Source organism: Grampus griseus (assembly GCF_964374135.1).
Source record: "Grampus griseus genome assembly, chromosome: 13".
Taxonomy (NCBI): domain Eukaryota; kingdom Metazoa; phylum Chordata; class Mammalia; order Artiodactyla; family Delphinidae; genus Grampus; species Grampus griseus.
In genome coordinates this window covers 31,758,263-31,775,496 of record NC_139007.1, presented here as the reverse complement: position 1 = coordinate 31,775,496, position 17,234 = coordinate 31,758,263, and the positions used below count along the sequence as shown (strand labels likewise).

Here is a 17,234-nt window from a genome sequence, read left to right as displayed (position 1 = left end):
CCAGCCGGGGTTCAAAGATTAGAAAAACAGGTGTTACGTCGCCATGCTAATTCACTCTCTCGGTAAACGCGGCTCAGACAGTTGTGTGCGGAGGACTTAGTGAGGGGGCCGTCACCACTTGGCCGCGCATTCACTTTGTTTATTAAAGGACACATTCCCAGTTCATCGACTACTGAGCTTCACTGGGACACTGGAGCAGCCCTCCTGGCCCCCACCCCCAGGACGTCGCCTTTGGTGTGAAGACTTCCATACTCATCTTGCTGCTGAAGGCAAAACACTACATTTCTTCGGCGCAAAACGCACCCTGTAATGGGAGGCGTGCACTGCCTGATCCCCCAGAGCCCCTGCGACGGCCAAGGGTTTCAGACCGCAGCAAAGCGCCAACACACCTACATGTTGTTTGAAGTAGAGATAGGGTTTACAGTAACCGCCGACTTAAGTGACATCCTTTCTAGAACAGTCGGAAGAGAAAAACTGCTTCTTACCCCTGAAGGGTCATTGCTTCGCCTGGCTGCTCCATATTACCCCTAAGTTCTGTCCAGGTTGGGGGCAGGGAGAGTGGGGAGAAAGAAGGATCTCAGGAAGGTTCTTTCAACCTTTCCAAACAACCGCCCCCCACTCTTTTTTTGCAGGGGTCAACTTGATCTTATCTGGTCTTTCTGCAATCTTGTGTATAAGGGAGCCACAGTACATCTCTCTCTCTATTCCTACTCATCTCTTGTTAAGAGTGTGTTACTTGGTGGTTGAACCGCCCAGAGCCGGGTCTCTAAGTGGCTACAGCCTCTGGGGAAATGACTCCTCCTTCTAGATTAGAGCCCATTTGCTGGATTCCAGTTTTGGAACACCTACCACATCTCTATATTTAGTTCTTTTTCAAAAAAGTTTTGTTTTGTTTTTCTGTCCAGAACGTTCACAACCTCCTCCTGCCAGGTGTTTCCCAGATGTGTAAATACCCCGAGGACGCTCCCATTGTCGTTCTTCGAGCTTACGGCCATCGGGCGGCAAGGAGGGGGCAGATGTGTGTATTTTTGAACAACCACTCAAAGTTGTTCCGAATATCAGCAAGATGGCACACACCCCTCTTCAGAGTATATGTTTTCTTGGAGGCAATCAGCGCCACCAACGAGGAGACGAGTGCAACATGACTGGTGTTCTCACTCTTTTACCGCTGATGAAACAATTGCCTCCGAGTCGACCTCCAAGAGCAGAATCGTAGTCACCAGCAGCACCAAAACCAAGCAGGGAATCGCATCTGTAGGGAGTGATTCGCAAGCAGCAATAATTGTCTTCCGGGACGAGTGAACTTCTTCCCGTCGCTGTTTTCTATCCTCAGATGACAGGGAAGGCGATTCAAATGAGAGGTTCTCTTAAATATAAGTTGTCAGCAATACTTACAAGCGTTTGTTTAAACGGCTCCTGTAAGGGGTCGTAAATGCTGTAGATTCATTCGTGCAGACTGTGTCCCTTCTGTAAGGAATATTCATGTTGGACTTTTGTTTCCTGAAACAAAACCCAACAAAAACTCTTCGCTCACGTTTAAGGTAACGGATTATTGTGAGATACTTTATATCAACGACTCTAACTCTATTTTGGCCTGAAATGTAACCTCTTTTCCCCTAGTGTCCCCTATCTGCTCCCCATAGGAAAACTCCATGACTGAGCTTTCTCCCGTGAACAAATCAGCGCCTAGATTAGACCCATTTCCGAAAAGACGCTCCTCTTTGGGATTAATTTAAATACGGGTGTATTTATCCTCTCTGGCGATGCATTCGGTGTCGCCGTGGTTTCAGAGAAATGCGAAAAAGAAAATATAAGCCAAAGAAAACATAACCCACCGGCCCCGTGCACGCTGTGGGCCCCGCGACTTGCCCGCGGGAAGGGAGCGGCCGCCTGGTCGGCCTTTGGGCGAACATCGCCCGCAGCCTGGGCTATTCCTGCCTCGGCTGCCGGGCGACCCAGCCCCCGGGCCCGACCTTTGCGGCCAGGGGCCGCTGCCCACAGCTTTGGGGCGCCCCTAGCACTGCGGGGCCGGCGCTCGGGGCTGAGTGCACAGACTCTCAACCCCGGGGATCGCGGGGAGCGCGGATCCTGCACGTCGCCCTCAAGGCCCGGGAGGCCGAAAGCAGGAGCTGCTATAGCCAGGCAGCGCAGACACCGGTGCCCCCGGCTCGTGAGGAGCGCTGCGCGCGCGGGTAGCAAGGCAGCGAGCCGGCAGCCGGGGTGCGCCGGGGGGAGGCGCGGTGCGTGCACGCGTCATTCAGCTCCGTCGGCCAATGAGCGCTGCGCCCCGGGACGCGCCGGGCCAATCAGAAGCGAGGAGGTTTGTGAGTGGCATTAGGGGAGGGCGGGAGAGAGGGAAGCCGGGAGTGAAGTTGAAGCTAAACCCCGTAAACCATTAAGAAGTTAGGGGGGCGTTTTCAGCTTCCAGTCAGGAATAATACTGGCTTCGTAGCAACTACCGAGGAGGAGGATTCTAAAACCACCTCACCCGTCCCAAAGCCCGCATCCCCCTCCTTCTGCCACACACCCCTCCCCCAATTCCTGACCAAGAAAAGAAGAGAGAGCCAGGGCACGCTCTGCTCCTCTCTGCGGGTGGGAAGCAGAGAGGCCTGAGGAGAGGCTTAGTTGGACGGTAGGCATGAGTACAATTAAGAGGTGGGCGCCTGCGCACGCTTTGCTGCCAGCGGGGACTGAAGGTAGGTGAAGCGGAACACGCCCTGCGCCCGCCCATCGGCGCCCGCAGCTCTACGGCGGAGGGGGAGAGGCCGGGCGCCTCCCGCCCCCCGGTGCCTGCGAGGGGCTGTCGCGAATGTGCCACCTGTTAACCTGGCGCAGCCGTGCCCGGCGTGTTGCCGCCCCTGCTGGGCAGGGAGAGCGCTGGGTCGCCTCCTCGGCAGTCCTGAGGGACTTGATGTGTAAGTGCTACATTTTGAGGAATCCCCGAGACTTGAGACCCAATTTAGAGAGCCAAGTTCCGGACCTGCCAAAGTGGGGGGACGGAAAGGTGCCCGAGCGCTGTGGAGGAATTGTGATTTGCGGAAACCTGCCTTCCTGGGACTTGCGCCTGGCCTGGGCAGGGGCACGGGGACCGGCGGCTGAGGGGCTCCTAAGGGTCTTGCAAAATCTGCGTTTTGTTGTTTGGGTAATTTCCCAGGGGGCTGGAGAATGTGTCTGACGGGGGTGAGAGAATGGGAGCGTTATTTGCAGGGGACTCAGTCTCGCTGCTGATTTCTCCAAATCTTAACCAACCAACCAACCAACCAAAACACTGAGCCCGGCGAGGAAAGCTGAGGCGCGCTGAGGCCCTTCCCGGCCATTTTTCAGAATTGGGGCGAGCGCGCGAGTGATTGTGGAGCCGCAGATCTCTTACGCTCTGATGCTGTTGTCTTCACAGTGGCCTGAAAGAGTTGTCCGGCATTCCTGTTCTTCCCAAAGCGGCTTGGAGCCACGCTAACGGCCGCGGGACTGAAAGCAAACGTCGGGGATTATTATGTCGATTCCCCGAGAACCGGGGTTCGCAGCGCGGAACCGAAGAAAAGGCTAGCTCCTCGGAGGTCCCCCCGGCATTTGATACCCAGCGACGCCTAGGATTGCCCAGATCGCCTGCGGTGGATCAGCAACTTTCCTCTACTCGCATCCCATATTTTTAAAGAAAAAAATTTCTGTTCGCCGCGTTGGTCTTTTACTGCCACCAAAACACTGAAGCAAAGACTTCAGTCTCGTCATTCAAAGTATGCTTTATATTTTTGCCAAATATGATCTCTAATTGAAAGTTTATTTTTGGTTTTGGATGAATCTGTGGAACTTATGTTGTAAGAAGAAAGGGGGAACGAGACACGATGAAAGAGAAGTCCAAAAATGCTGCCCGGACTAGGAGGGAGAAGGAAAACAGTGAATTTTATGAACTGGCTAAATTACTGCCTTTACCCTCGGCTATCACCTCGCAACTGGACAAAGCATCCATAATCAGGCTCACCACCAGCTATCTCAAAATGAGAGTAGTGTTCCCAGAAGGTAAGTGACTTTGCTCAGATGGAATTTCAAAGGCAGAAGGGGCACGGGATCTGCCAGTGAATGAGCCTACGCCACCGGGCAGAGAAGTACATTCATACTTAAACACACACTCTCTGCGAAGGGAAGTTTAGCATGGCTGCTTAACTAAGGACCTCTCTGCCTTTAGAATTTCTGTTGCCTTTCCGTGGCTCTTTCTACTTCCCCATGAATACTTTCTCTTCAGTCCATCGGATATGTTTGATTGGGAAGCAGCTCAACAGTGCTTTTGTCAACACTTAGATACTGAGCTCAGTTGAAAGTACTACTAATCCAAACATGACTTTCTTTTTTTATTCCTCTTGTTAGAATTGTATCTAGCAGAGAGCAGGAACATCTCTAACTTCTTGTATTTTTGTTATGTCTAGATACACCCATGTACATGGAGCTAGCTAAAGCAGATACTAATTTCTCTATATGTCAGTAATCCTGCAGATGAAGAGCAGGCATATTCATGAACAAATATGTCCTGAATTTACCCAGTCTCTTGACTGCTTCTAGCAAATTTATTCTGAGTTGTTCACAGATTCCGAAACTAACTATGGGACTTGGTGATTTGCAACTCTGGGCTTGATATTTTCTCTAAGATATAAGATTGAATTAAGATCGCTAGCCCGCTTAGAAAATATCTGCTAGCTGGTAGGTTGGCAAATGGATCCCTGGGAAAATTGTCTCATAAGGCCTAGAAGTTAGAATAGCTGAGCTTTTGACATGGTTTAAAATGTGTATTTAGATTATCAAGATTCATTGTGTGAGGACAGAGTAGCCTTGAAAGAACACTGTCCTGTATAAAACCATTTATACTCCCTAGGGGAAGGACTCTTCTATTTCCCCATCCTTTCCTTTACCCACATTCAAATAACACATAAACAGATTTTAAAAAATATTTTAGATATGTCTTTGCTGGGAGAGGAGGATTTGGAAATGTAGAGAATACTAAACAAACAAAAATTCAAGAGAAGGAACCCTGTGTACTTACAAACCAGAACTTCTTATGTGACAAAGAGAGGTTTATGTTATTGTTGATTTTGGATGTTTGGAGTTTGTTGTTCTCTAAGGAAATGGGGGGAGATAATCATTATTGGGCTTTGAGTTTCACTTTGCTTCATCCTGACTAAAAGTTATTATCTGAATCAAAATCTTGCAAAACACGTCCTCATATTAGTCAGGGGCACTAAAGGAAAACTTCCAAATTATAGTTCGGTTTTACCCCAAAACTATAAATAGTAGTATGGTCATTTTGTCTTAAAGCAGTTCCTTGAACAATCTCATCTGAGCCTCGAAACCACAGGAAGAGAGGAATCAAAACCTAACATACCTGAAAAGTTTTTAAAAAAGAGAAAGAAAAAAAGGAGGGGGGACATATATTAAAAACCATATTTCCCATTCAAACTGTGCTGAGAATTGCTGGTGGGAAAATTACTATTATGCTACATTGCCTTCTGTTTAAAAAAGAGATCTCGTTGTCTTTATACTGTCAGCGCCTACTTTATAAAAATAAAGCTATTGCGAACTCCGCTGGCCGCTCTGTTCCTAACAGGATTATTAGCAGTGATTTGTCAGCCCCTGCGGTCTCAGTGGGCTCCCTTTCTGCGTGATTTCTAGCGGGTCTCGTCAATTATCGGTGCCGATGTCGCTCGCTGTTTGATCAGAAGAAGCATATGGTGCTGCTTGTGAGGCTGCGAGTAATCGCGGAGGAAGAGAATAGAGGGTCGGCTTCCCCGGCGGGCACAGAGAGGGACAGAGCGCCCGGGGAGTCGCCAGGCCAGGGCCTCGTTTGTGTCGTGCAGACCCCGGGCAGGCGCGGCCGGAGGGAATCGGGCTGATTCTCGTTGTTTTGTTTTTGTTTTAAAGAGAGCAAGGTTTCTTGTTTAATTAAGTGCTAACCCCACAAATTATAAATTGCGTGATAAATAAATAGGAAAAGTAAACTCTCTTAGCCAACTTCTCGTTATTTTTAAAAAGAGCGCCGGTGAAGACTCCGGCTGGAGTCCCCTTGGTGCCCAGGCCGGTCCCCTGTGGCTACTTTAAAGGCGACTGTACTTTCTGCAGCCCCACTCACCTTCCTTCGGAGCTCTGGGCCCCGGGCCCCTCCTTCCTCTCCCTTCTTCTGTGGATGCGTGTGGGTTTATGGGGAGGAGGGGATGGACGATGTGTGAACTCTGGGCACATCATTTATTTCTCCAGCTACTGTTGAGCTCATAACTCACCCGTAGCCTCCACCGGGTGAGTTAGACAGGGTCATCCGGACAGCTGGTTCCTAGGGATGAGGTTTTAATTTTGAGGATAGATTAGCTTCAAAAGTCCAAAACCCTAGACACAGCGCTTTAAAATATTAAAGGACAACAGCAACAAACAGTAAAACCAACAGTTTTTAAAAGGAGTGAAATAATCACAAGCCCGCAGAGCCAAGCACAACCTGCAGAGGGTGCGAAGTTTGGGTTCAGCTGTTGACTGACGGCAGAAGTGGGGACAAGAGTGGGTCCATGGCAGTGGGGGAAACTGAGCACTTTATATGGGGGTAAACTTTTTTAGTGCTGAGAAATGGGAAAGAATTTGTTTGAAATGAAGTTCATTTTCATATCTGTCTTAACACCATCTTAGCACATAGTAGGGCTTCAGTAAAATTTTAAGGGTGGGATGAAAGTAGCTATTTCATCATGGTAAGCCTGCTATCATATGTAACATGGAGTGTGCAAGGTATATAATCTAAAATACTTCTAAATCTGGTGACATCTTAGTTACAGGCATAAAAATGACTGTAAAACTCCACTGTTTTTGCTCATATTACATTTTATTTTTAATACCCTGTAATTCTAAAAGACTTAAAACAGAAATCTTTCCATACTTATATGTGAAAAAAATTAAAAATCCTTAATTTTCTCCCCCCTCATTTGCTGAATACAGTTTTTCCCACCTAGGATAGCAGATTCCTTGTCTGGGAGCAAACTTCAGCTTTTATTTATCTGAGTAGATAAAATTGAGCTGTTGAGGGAAAAATGAGAGAGAGAGAGAGAGGGAACAGTTGAGTGGGCTGTGGGTGCTCGGAATAATTAGGAATAAAGCATTAGATTGGAGATTTCATAGTAAAAACAAAAACTCTGGTACAATCACTGTCATTAGAAATCATTAGAATTGCATATCTCCCAGGTGGTAACATATTCTATTCTAAAATAGCCTTGCAAGGAAAAAATTGGCACATCTAGATATGTATGTCTTTGGTGTTATCAAAACCAAAAAGGCAGGATAAAAAAAGTGATGATATGACTTTATTTGTGTGCAAAAAAGGGTAAATTCAACTAAAATATATATATTTGTTATTTAGATATAAGATAGTTTTGACTAGGGACGTAGTGACTTGCAGAATAACCTTTGAAAGGATCAGATGTTTTCAAATCTATGGCCATTCAGAATCTTGGTAACATCACTACTATTTCATTGTCAAGGTGTCTTGGGAAAATAAAAATAATGACAGAATTGAAATTAGTAGCTGTGTATGAAAGAGAGTTTCTACAAAGGCTGGAAGGACAAGGATGGTTAAACAAACCTCCACAAACACTTTCTGTAATAGTCACCTCAAGATTGAAATCCTTAATCACCTTATATTTTTTTGAGGCCAAGAACTGAAAGAGAAAAAGAGGTCCCATTTCCCACGTGGACGGGTGATTTAAAGCTGTTTTTCTTGCTGCTTGGGGAAATGATTGAGCATTAGGTTTCCATGTTTATTTTCTTACAGAAGTTTTTCTCATTTAAACGCCTTCAAGCACAGTTTACGCTCCACGCTGGTTTTCTCTCTTTAATTCCAGTTTTGATGTTGACTTAAAATGTAGAGTGCAGAACTAAACTCCATGCAGAGCATTTGCAAGGCAGATTTATGTGCTAGAAATTATAGATCAGATCAATGAAAAAAGTACTTTTTTTGAAAAGGGAATGATCACTAATAAAACCAATAACAACAACAGCAACGAAACTACAAAACAGGGTATGATAAGATATGGCAGGGTACAATCACCTGTCTGAAGCTAAAATCAGGTTAAATTTCCAGAGGACAAATCCGATTTCTAGGGGAGTTATTTTTCAATTCTGGGGAGATCTTTGCAGCTTCCAGCTTTTGCAGCTACAAACGTGGACACAGAATTCGAACCTATGGATTCTCGCCTCATTTCTCTATCTGTCGGCTCAGGTATTTCTCAAGAGAATGAGGTTTAGACCCAACTAAAACCTTTTGATTTTAGCTGCTCACCCAGTGCCAGTCTCTGATCCACGGAATTTTAAATTTTTCGTGGGGACGGGGGATCCTCAATTATTTCGCAGTGGGCCTGCGAATCAGAAAACACTAAAACAGTGTGTGAGAATTGAGAAATAAAGCTTCTTCCTAGGGTAGAGCCCTCGGGCAGGCGGCTCCTGCGTGGAGTCACTCGACCTCGGTGGCTCGGACCAGCCCGGGAATAGCGACCTCGTCGAAGCCCCCGCCGCGCCTCCCGCAGGGCCCGCAGCACGCAGAGGGGAGAAGCATGTAGGCCGCGGCCGGCCGGCCAGGTCGGCGCCATGCGGCCCATTCTCGCCCCGCGGTGGTGGCCCGCGACCCGCCCGCCTTTCCCCCGATGGCCGCAGCCGAGGGTGAGCCTGCTCGCGGCCTCCTCACGGCGTCTCGTCACTCCCCGCGCGAGCCCAGGTCTTTTCCCTCCCGGGACGCGAGGGCTTCTGCGCCCGTGCGCCCGCCGTGCCTCGTCCTGCGCGGGCCACTGCCCCGAGGCCCGGTCCTCGTCTAAAACTTAAGCCAAGATCCCGCCCGAGGGGCCGCTGTGCGTCTGTCGAGTCCCGACCGCCAAGTGGAACAAAAGCGGGATAGGCCCGCGCCGCTGGGCAGACCCGTCTGCCTCGCCCGCGCCGGCCTTCGGACGCCCTGTCAGGCTACCCTCGAAGGCCCGGAGTCTTGAGTGGACACCGCCTGCCGCTCTCAGCCGCCTCGCAGCACTACCGTCAACCCCTCGTGCGTGTTCGTCCCACGGGTTAGTTGGCACCTGGCCGAACCTTGCCTGTCCCTCGTTCCTGCAGTACGTGTTCTCTCGGGGCTAGGCCCTGCCCGGGAAGCCCTAGCTTCGGGGCCGGGGCACTACGAGGGCGCAGAGGGAGAGTCAGCGCAGCGACCGTCGGTCTCCACCCCAAATTCACACTAACTTCAGCGGATCCCCCGCCCGCCAACCCCCCCCCCCGGCGCGGCTGGGGGTCTCAGAGGCAGGCAGGGGAGGGCAGGGTACACACGCACAGTGGGGGCCAGGCCGCCGCACGGGATAAAGCCCGGCCCCGCGCGGCCACCGACGCCCTCGGAAGGTCGGCCACACCCGCCAGGTGGCCCAGAAGGCCGCGCCGGGCGTCCGAGGTAGGCGTGGGTGCGCCTAGGTGAGCGAAGCGGCCTCCTGCCCAGTGACCGCTCCAGGCGCTCGGCCTCGGCTAAGCGCGCCCGACCTTCCCCAAGGAGCCCAGCCGCCCAGGCTCCCGGCTCCCTAACACGAAGGCCGCTTGCTTGTGGCTTGGGAGGTTTGGACAGTGAGCTCTCAGTGAGCACGCGCAGGCCCTGTGGAAAAACCAGGTGGCTGAGACAAGTCCCCCCCACCCACCCCCGGACCAGAAGTTAGGAGCGCGGTCTCGGAGGGCTTTGCCCGTCTCAGTCACCAAGTTGTCGCCAGGTCATGGGACAGCTCCCCCATCAACCCCATACTGGCTAAAGGGCACATCGCGATCCATCCAAGAGAAGGTTCCCAGGAACGACAACAAGGAGGACACCTTTCTGTTCACGTATAGTGTTTATTTATTAAAGGAGAGAAAAAAAAAAAAAAAAGAACAGTAGAACAAGCTCTCCTCCTCCTCCTCTTCCTGTCTGAGTGAAGGAGGCAATGATGCCAGGTCTGTAATCTACATTTTGTCAAGGGTATGAAATTCAGTCCGAAGGAAAAGCTCGATCAATTTATTTTTGCTGCTTGCAATAACACAGCTGGATGATGCTTTGAGCTCACGCTAGACTGGGGCTCATCATTCATTCGCCAAGAACGGGCCTAAATTGTGCCTGTGGGATTAGGTCAATTTTAGTGGATCTACTTCGCCTCATTTGGTTACTAATTGGTTTCTTGTTTTATAAATCGAAATCTCATTTTCAGGAAATTACAAAAACCGTGCAGTCAGTCCATTGAGGTAATCCTTGGGTCAGGGGGTATTTAAATGGAAATGGCTCAACCGAGCACTGAGGGTAAAGCAACAGTGAAACTTCGCCCGGGGTTTCACGTGAAATGTGAGCTAGCCCTTTAGATCCAGGATAGATACATCCCTTCTGATACTACTTATGTAAATATGATAAACCAGACTTTAAGGGAGGAGGGGGGCGGGGAGAAGCAAAATTTATCTGCTAAGGTTAATGTGGCATATCTTGGAAATCTTCCAGAATAGATTATGTTTTCTTTTGTCTTTGGCCACTTTAGCTGGGGAAAATCCTTTCGTCTAAAACCCGATTTAGTTATCGCCTCCCTCCCAGAGCTCCTTTTCTCCTTTGCAAAACCCCCGTTCTCTCGGCCTCACCGAATTACAAGAGAATCTTTAGATCTTGTTCCCACTGTAATCCTGCCGCAAAGGGAGTTGGTTTCCTCCTCATTTTAAACAGACAATCAAAGGATTTGCGAATTTTCTGCGGTAGGTCAAGTGCAGAAACGAAATCTCAGCTTACCCCCCTCGCCAACTGAAATGGGGTGCGGGAGCGCGTCACTGCAGGCAGAAGGTGAGGGGGTCCAGGGAGAGGGGTCTCTAGCCCACTCGGGGCTTTTTGGGAGGTGAAACCCATGAGCAGGGCTTCGAAGGTGTCCAGGGCAGGCTGACTGGAGAGCTCAGCCCTGATATTAGGTCAGGAAAGCTCGGCAGGTAGACGAGGGCAGCCAGTCCCTTATAAAACATTAACCCAGGCATAACCGTGTGACGGAGCTTTCAACCGGGAACAGAAGAGAAGGCGATGCTCGGTGAAAGCAAAAGGTTCCTTAAAAGGTGGTGGTGGGGGTGTGTGTGAGGGCGGGTACAGGAAAGGGCGACGGAGGCCCCTGTCACCCTGCGCCCGGCCCGGCTGCCTATTAACCTGCCGGTAAGTCTTATTTTTCCCTCGTAGGCGCATACTAATGAGGCCGCAGCCCGAGACCACAACCAGCCAAGGCTGGCGCCGGGAGTTCGGAACCAGTACTTAACCCTGAGCCCAGCTCGGGGGATTTTCGGATGATTTGGGTCGGGAGGCGGCTCCCCGGCGTCCCCAGCCGCTGTGGGGGGACCTTCATAATTTTAGAATAAAGACCTGTGTTGGCTGCAGCCGCAGGCTTCGCACTCTTCCGGGAGCTGAGGAAGACGGGATTCCAGACACAAGGCGGCCGCGACCAGCTCCCTGCACGCCCGAGCGCCCGGCCCCTCGCCCCAGCGAAGCTTTGGGCTTTCAGGCCTCGGCTGGGCCCGCGGTGTCCAAGGGTCAGCGCCATGCTGGTCCCGGGCTCTCCCAGCAAGATCCTTTCCCCTTTCCCCGTGCGGCCTCCCCGGCTAACCCCTCCCCCCGCTTCTTCTGGGTGTGTAGGTGTGATCCGGGATGAAAACATGAACAGGTCGTGCCAGAAACCAAGGAGGATAGCTTGACTGAGACGGGAGGAGCGAAGGGAAGGTGACAAGGCGAAGGGGTGTGTACAGGCGGCTGTGGCGGAGGACCTCCCGCACGGTCCAGGGGGACCACAGGGCTCAGGGCAGTGGAGTCACTCTGGGGAGGAAAACTGGGGCGGGCTAAAGAATCAGGAGGGGTTGCCGAGACGCGAGGGAGGGAGAGGAGTCCGGGCGAGGGGTGGGGGCGGGGAACATCAGTGTTTGCAGAGCTGTGGGGAGATCGTTAGATTTATTTAAATGTGCAAACACCCAGAAAGACCCGATTCGAGCTTAAGGGGCGCTCACGGTTACTCGTTACCAGGGTTTTGATCGCTAGCTTCGGAAGCAGCTCCTGGCCAACACATTTCAGGAGTCCGACTCCGCGTTTTATTCTGCAAGATCCGCCTCCACCCCCATATTACAATGCGAGTGTTTGTCATTGGGTACTTCATAGTGATTTGTCCCGTAATGCAGTAAATCACCCCCCCCCCATTTTTTGGTCACGTTTAACCTTGTTTAATCGTGTAAGCACAAAAGAATTTAACTACCTAGTTACACTAATTTCAGCAGCAACATTGTTAAAAGATATTTCCCATAAGTAGTGTAACCTCGGTCTTGGCAAGTTTCTTCTGCCTTATTTTTCATTTTCTTCCTGAAAACAGGTACTATAGCAGACTCCATATTAATTTTTTAAAAAATCAGCCACGGGCATACAGGGAGTTTTATTTTTTAGGCATCACCGGAGAAATGATGTGTGGCAAAGCCTGGAAAGATCTTAACGTGGTAGCACCAAGGAGAGGAAGGGGCAGTCTTTGTTAATAGATGATACCTGGGAAGCAGAGAAGAGGAATGATTCTCTACGTCCAAAAGGGAACGAAAATATTGTAAGACGGTGTTAGCACCTGAAAATAAGTGACTTTCAGAGAGCTTTTTCTTGGAGTAGGGAGGGAGCTGAGGTTAGGACGTGGAAAGGAAAGGCAGAGGCAGGACTGCGGAGGGTAGCTGGTACTGGAAGCCATCCGCAAGCAAACGGATTTTTCCGAAGGGGATTAAAGTCAGAGGCCAGGGAGGGAAAATGGCTGGAGAGCCCCGCAGCCAATCAGAAAGCCCACCAGGACGAGCCGCAGTCTCAGGTCGTTACCGGCGGGCAGCGGTATTCGCTGGATGGGTGGACACCCTCGGCCTCTTGATAAGGGTGATGAAACTTGGGGTGGGAAATAGTGTCCCTCGCCCATCTAAGCACACTAGTGAACCTACGCCAAAGTTATCGCTCTGGTGGTGTCGGGGCCCCTCTGGGCACAGACTGTCCCCAAGCTCGGCCACTTGTGCGGGGGGGCAGGGTAGGCGCGCTCAGCCAGGACCCTGCCCTTCCTGAGAAGCCCAGGCTGGTCGAGCAGAGCGAGAGGGAGTCTCACTTCTGTTAAACCTGTTAGAAGCTGAGCGGGCAGAGCCGTCATTTACCCTCTTGCGTCCCTGCGGTCTAGGTGGGGAGGGAGCCCGGGTGGTATCGGGTCGTGTGTGCAAGCTTGCCTGGGTGACAAAACCGCGAAACTAGTCTCAAACCGCCAGCCGGGTCGGAGTGCGTCTTTTAAGGGTGTCTCTGTGTCTCCACAGGGCTCGGCGAAGCGTGGGGCCACTCGAGCAGGACCAGCCCCCTGGACAACGTAGGCCGCGAACTGGGCTCCCACCTGCTCCAGGTACTGACTTGGGCCTCCCGGCGGCGCACGTGCTTCGAGGGCCCGGGTGCCGGCTCCCGAGCCAGGATTCTTGTTTCCCGGAAAATGGGATCCCGTCCAGAGGTGGCCGTTTCGCAGCCCCTACGACTCCTTGTAGAGTTAAAATGTTTAGCTCTTAACTTCGCTGGGTGTGGAAGGCGCCTCTCGAGGTGACAGTCGGCGCGTTGGGTTTGGAAGGGAGCCCGGTAAGGCCCGATTCAGGACGGCTGAACGGAGGGAGGGGGCGCCATCTGACGCCATTCAGCAGAGGGAACCAGAGGCCAAGCTGCCGAGGCCGGGCTGCAAAACCGTCCCAAATGAAGAATTTATCCAGGAAATAACGGGAATCTGGTAGAAATACCCGTCAGTGCTTTAAGTCCACACGTCCCGGATCCAGCTGCGTCCGCAACTCGTTTCACCTCCTCCCTGTAGCCCCCGGGATCCCTCCTCTCTCTCCACGCGCCCTCACCCCAGGCCTGCCCGGGCCGTGTGCGGACCCTCACGCGTACACACATACACCTCCCTGAGTAATGAGTTTATCCAATGTGGTGGCGCCCATTACCGCGCTGTTTGCAGTGTACACCGTTTTAAATTGCCCGTTGCCCGCGTAAGTCGCCTAGCAAATATTTAAAATAGTAAAACTCCCGGGGGCATTTTTAGGCTTGACACTTTTATCCCACCCTGCACCCCCTTATTCTTATTATTCAAGTCCACCACGGGCTCCTCCCGTGGGAGCCTCAAACCCGAGCAGCATCGGACTGGGGACTCTGAGCCCGTCTCCCTCCTGGACCAGACATGAGAAGCATCTTATGGCAGGAGTGCCGTGGCCTTTCCTGTCCCATCACTACACTGTGCCTCCTTCAATCCCAGAGGCCAAAAGAGATTTTGGTTTCATAGAGCAAAGAGAGGCCCTGTGTGAGCATTCCCTCCCAGGCCTAGCCTCCGAATTTAACTAAAAAGATTCTGTTTCTCCCCTTTCTCAGTGGAGAGAAAGTTGTCTTTCATCAGTTGTCTCTCAACAACTGACCCCCCACCCAAAGCTCTCCATATTCCCAGCTAAGTTTCCTCATCAACGTAAACAAGAGAGCAAAACCCAAACAGTCCCTCACCCCTTCTAGTTCTTGCCCAGTCTTTTTCCTAGTGTTCATCCCAAATTCCTTGTAGGACTTAATGATCCTCCCAATTTCCATTGCTTACTCTGCCCCCCTCACTCCCACACCGCTTGCACTCTGGCATCTCTCACAGCTGGTGTGTTCTGCACAGGCTTCACAATATTTTGATATCCAACATAAGATGCTCATCTCTTATCACACATGACCTTGTTCATTCCACAAACATAGGAGGCCCAACTGTATGCCAGATGGAAAGCCATGCCCTCATGGAGCTGACAATCTAAGGAGAGCAGCCTTGCAAACCCACACAGGTGCACAGCATGGTATGACAGGTGGTGTAGGTGCCATGGAGAAAAAGAAGAAGGGGAAGGAGGCGAGCTGTGTTTGAGTGGCACCATTTTAAATGGGGACGGTTGCAGAGGACCTCACTGGGAAGGTGACATTTGGGCAAAGACTGGATGGAGGTGACACTGCTTACTTGACATTCTGCCTCTCCCTGGGTCTCTAAAGTAGCGGAATTTCCTGGATTATTCTCCCTCTCTGCCTGCTTTTCTAGGTTTTCCCACTACTGTCTGGTTGTAAAGGCTGGCATTCCCCCTAAGGTTCCAGCTCTGTTTCTCCTCTCACAGCTTCCTGGGTTATCTCAACCTCAACCAACACCACCACTTCAACTCCTTTCTTCTCATTTGCATGACCCCACTGGTTTCTTGTCTAGACACCCCTCCTGAGAGCCAGACCTTTATTTCCTACTGGCAACTGGACACATCCAAATGGAAATCTGCATATACCTGAAGTTTAGCATACCTAAGACAAGAATTCATTATCTCCTTCTTCCAGACTTCCACTCATACAAAAACTCACCAGGCCTCCCTAAATGTTCAGTGATCTTGAAGTCAGTCTCAGCTTCTCTTTCTGCCACCACAAATTCCACAACAGCCAGAACCACCTTTGACTTAGACTCTTCCCCCATCTCATCTTCCTTGTGACCACCCAAGTTCAGCTTTGACCATCTCTGATCTCCTCATTTCCACTCTTTCCTCCTACAGATCACTGTCCACATTCTGCCAGGAGAAAAAAAACAAAAACAAAAAAACACATCTAAGCATGCTATTTCCCTGCTTAGAAACCCCTTTTGGAATCTGATGCCTGCAGGAGCATCTCCAAATTCCACAGACTGACATCTCAAACTCTCCAAAAATCCAGCACCAGTGTAGTCCCTCAGCCTCATCTCTGGTACACCAAACTCATCAAACCTGAATACACCAGATCCACCCTCCACCCCCAGTCCCTGCTTTCCATACGCCATTCCTTCTGCCTAGGATGCCCTTCCTCCCTTCTCATGTTCAAGCTTCCTTTCAAGGCTCTACTCAAACAGCTCTCCTAAAGCTACTCTGGTTCTCCCCAGGCCTCTGGCCACTAAGTCTCCAGGCCCTCACAGCACTGTCTATTCAGCTGTATGTTCATTATATCTGTCTTTAGGCCAATTGTCTGTTTTGGACTTCCAGATCCTTGAGAGCAGGATCTGACTCATCTTTATGCTTCACTGCCTGGACTGAAGCCTCATTCGCAGAGATAAAGGAACAGTGAAAATCTAAGACTCTTCTTCGTGGAGAGCCTGCCAGTTTGATGCATCAATGTAAACACACACTGTAGCACTACTCTACGGACTTGCTGCCGGGAAAGCCTCCCATCTCCCAAATCCCCCTCTCCTGGACTCTTTCCAGAGCCACTGGCCTGCTGCCTTCTATCTACAAACTTTTCAAACTGCCAGCCCTTCCACATCTCCCAGTGCCTACTATTTCCCAAACCCTGCTAGCACTCTTTCCATTATAGAATATCCCACTATGAAACTCTCCAAGACTGACACAGGAAACTTCTGGTTTGCTCAGTGACCATCACCCCAAGAACCTAACCCACCTCTTATCACAGGCTGTGATTTTTTCCCCCCAGAATGTTTGTGTATGTTCCAGATATGCCTGCTTTGTCCATTTTGGTGAATCCTTAGTCTTGGAGGGCAGTAGCCTTGTCCACCACTTCCTAGAGTCTCTCCTAGGGTGCCGCATGTCCCATGCTTACAAATTTGGAATGAACAAAAGAGAGACTCTTGTGGCTGGTTTTCTTTGCTCTATTTCCTGCCAGGCCCTGTCTACTCCATCACTCTGCACTTCTGGCAGAACATCTCTAACTTCTGTATCCCCCCCCCCACCGCCAGTTTCTCTCGATGGCCCAGAGGGCTCTCCATTCAACGGTTTCTGTCTCCCCAGACCTTGGATGGCTTCATCTTTGTGGTGGCCCCAGATGGGAAGATCATGTACATCTCGGAGACAGCCTCAGTCCACCTGGGTCTTTCTCAGGTAGGTGAGTGGTCCACACCTCCAGCCTTCAGTTTACAGCCAGGGCTGGAGGTAGGGTCGGGTGGGGCTTTCCCAAAGCTTTTATTGGTGTTTCTGGGACTGGAAACATCTCAGCTGGCAGGAGGTCTGGATCTCCCTCTTTCTCTACTTATCCTTTAGCATCCACCAGCCAAACAATGGCTACCTTTTTGAGCTGCTACCATAAGCCAAAGATCATGGGAGGTGGTTACATACTCATGTCGTGATGTCTTCACCAGAACATTGCCAGGAAGCTACTACTATAACTACTTCAATTACTATTATTATTCTTTCCTCTCATAGATAAGGAAACTGAGGCTTAGATAGGT

At 50.6% G+C, this 17,234-nt stretch overlaps 1 protein-coding gene across 1 annotated transcript in view; it reads left to right on the top strand.

Moving 5' to 3' along the window:
- Positions 1 to 3,839: 3,839 nt before the first annotated feature.
- SIM1 (SIM bHLH transcription factor 1) overlaps positions 3,840 to 17,234 on the top strand; it is a gene marked incomplete at both ends in the record, with an annotated part of 66,400 nt that continues 53,005 nt past the window's right edge. Inside the window, 3 exons of the mRNA XM_082668573.1 lie at positions 3,840 to 4,014; positions 13,321 to 13,403; positions 16,798 to 16,887. Of these exons, the coding sequence (XP_082524699.1) occupies positions 3,840 to 4,014; positions 13,321 to 13,403; positions 16,798 to 16,887 (348 nt within the window). The remainder of the gene's footprint in view (positions 4,015 to 13,320; positions 13,404 to 16,797; positions 16,888 to 17,234) is intronic.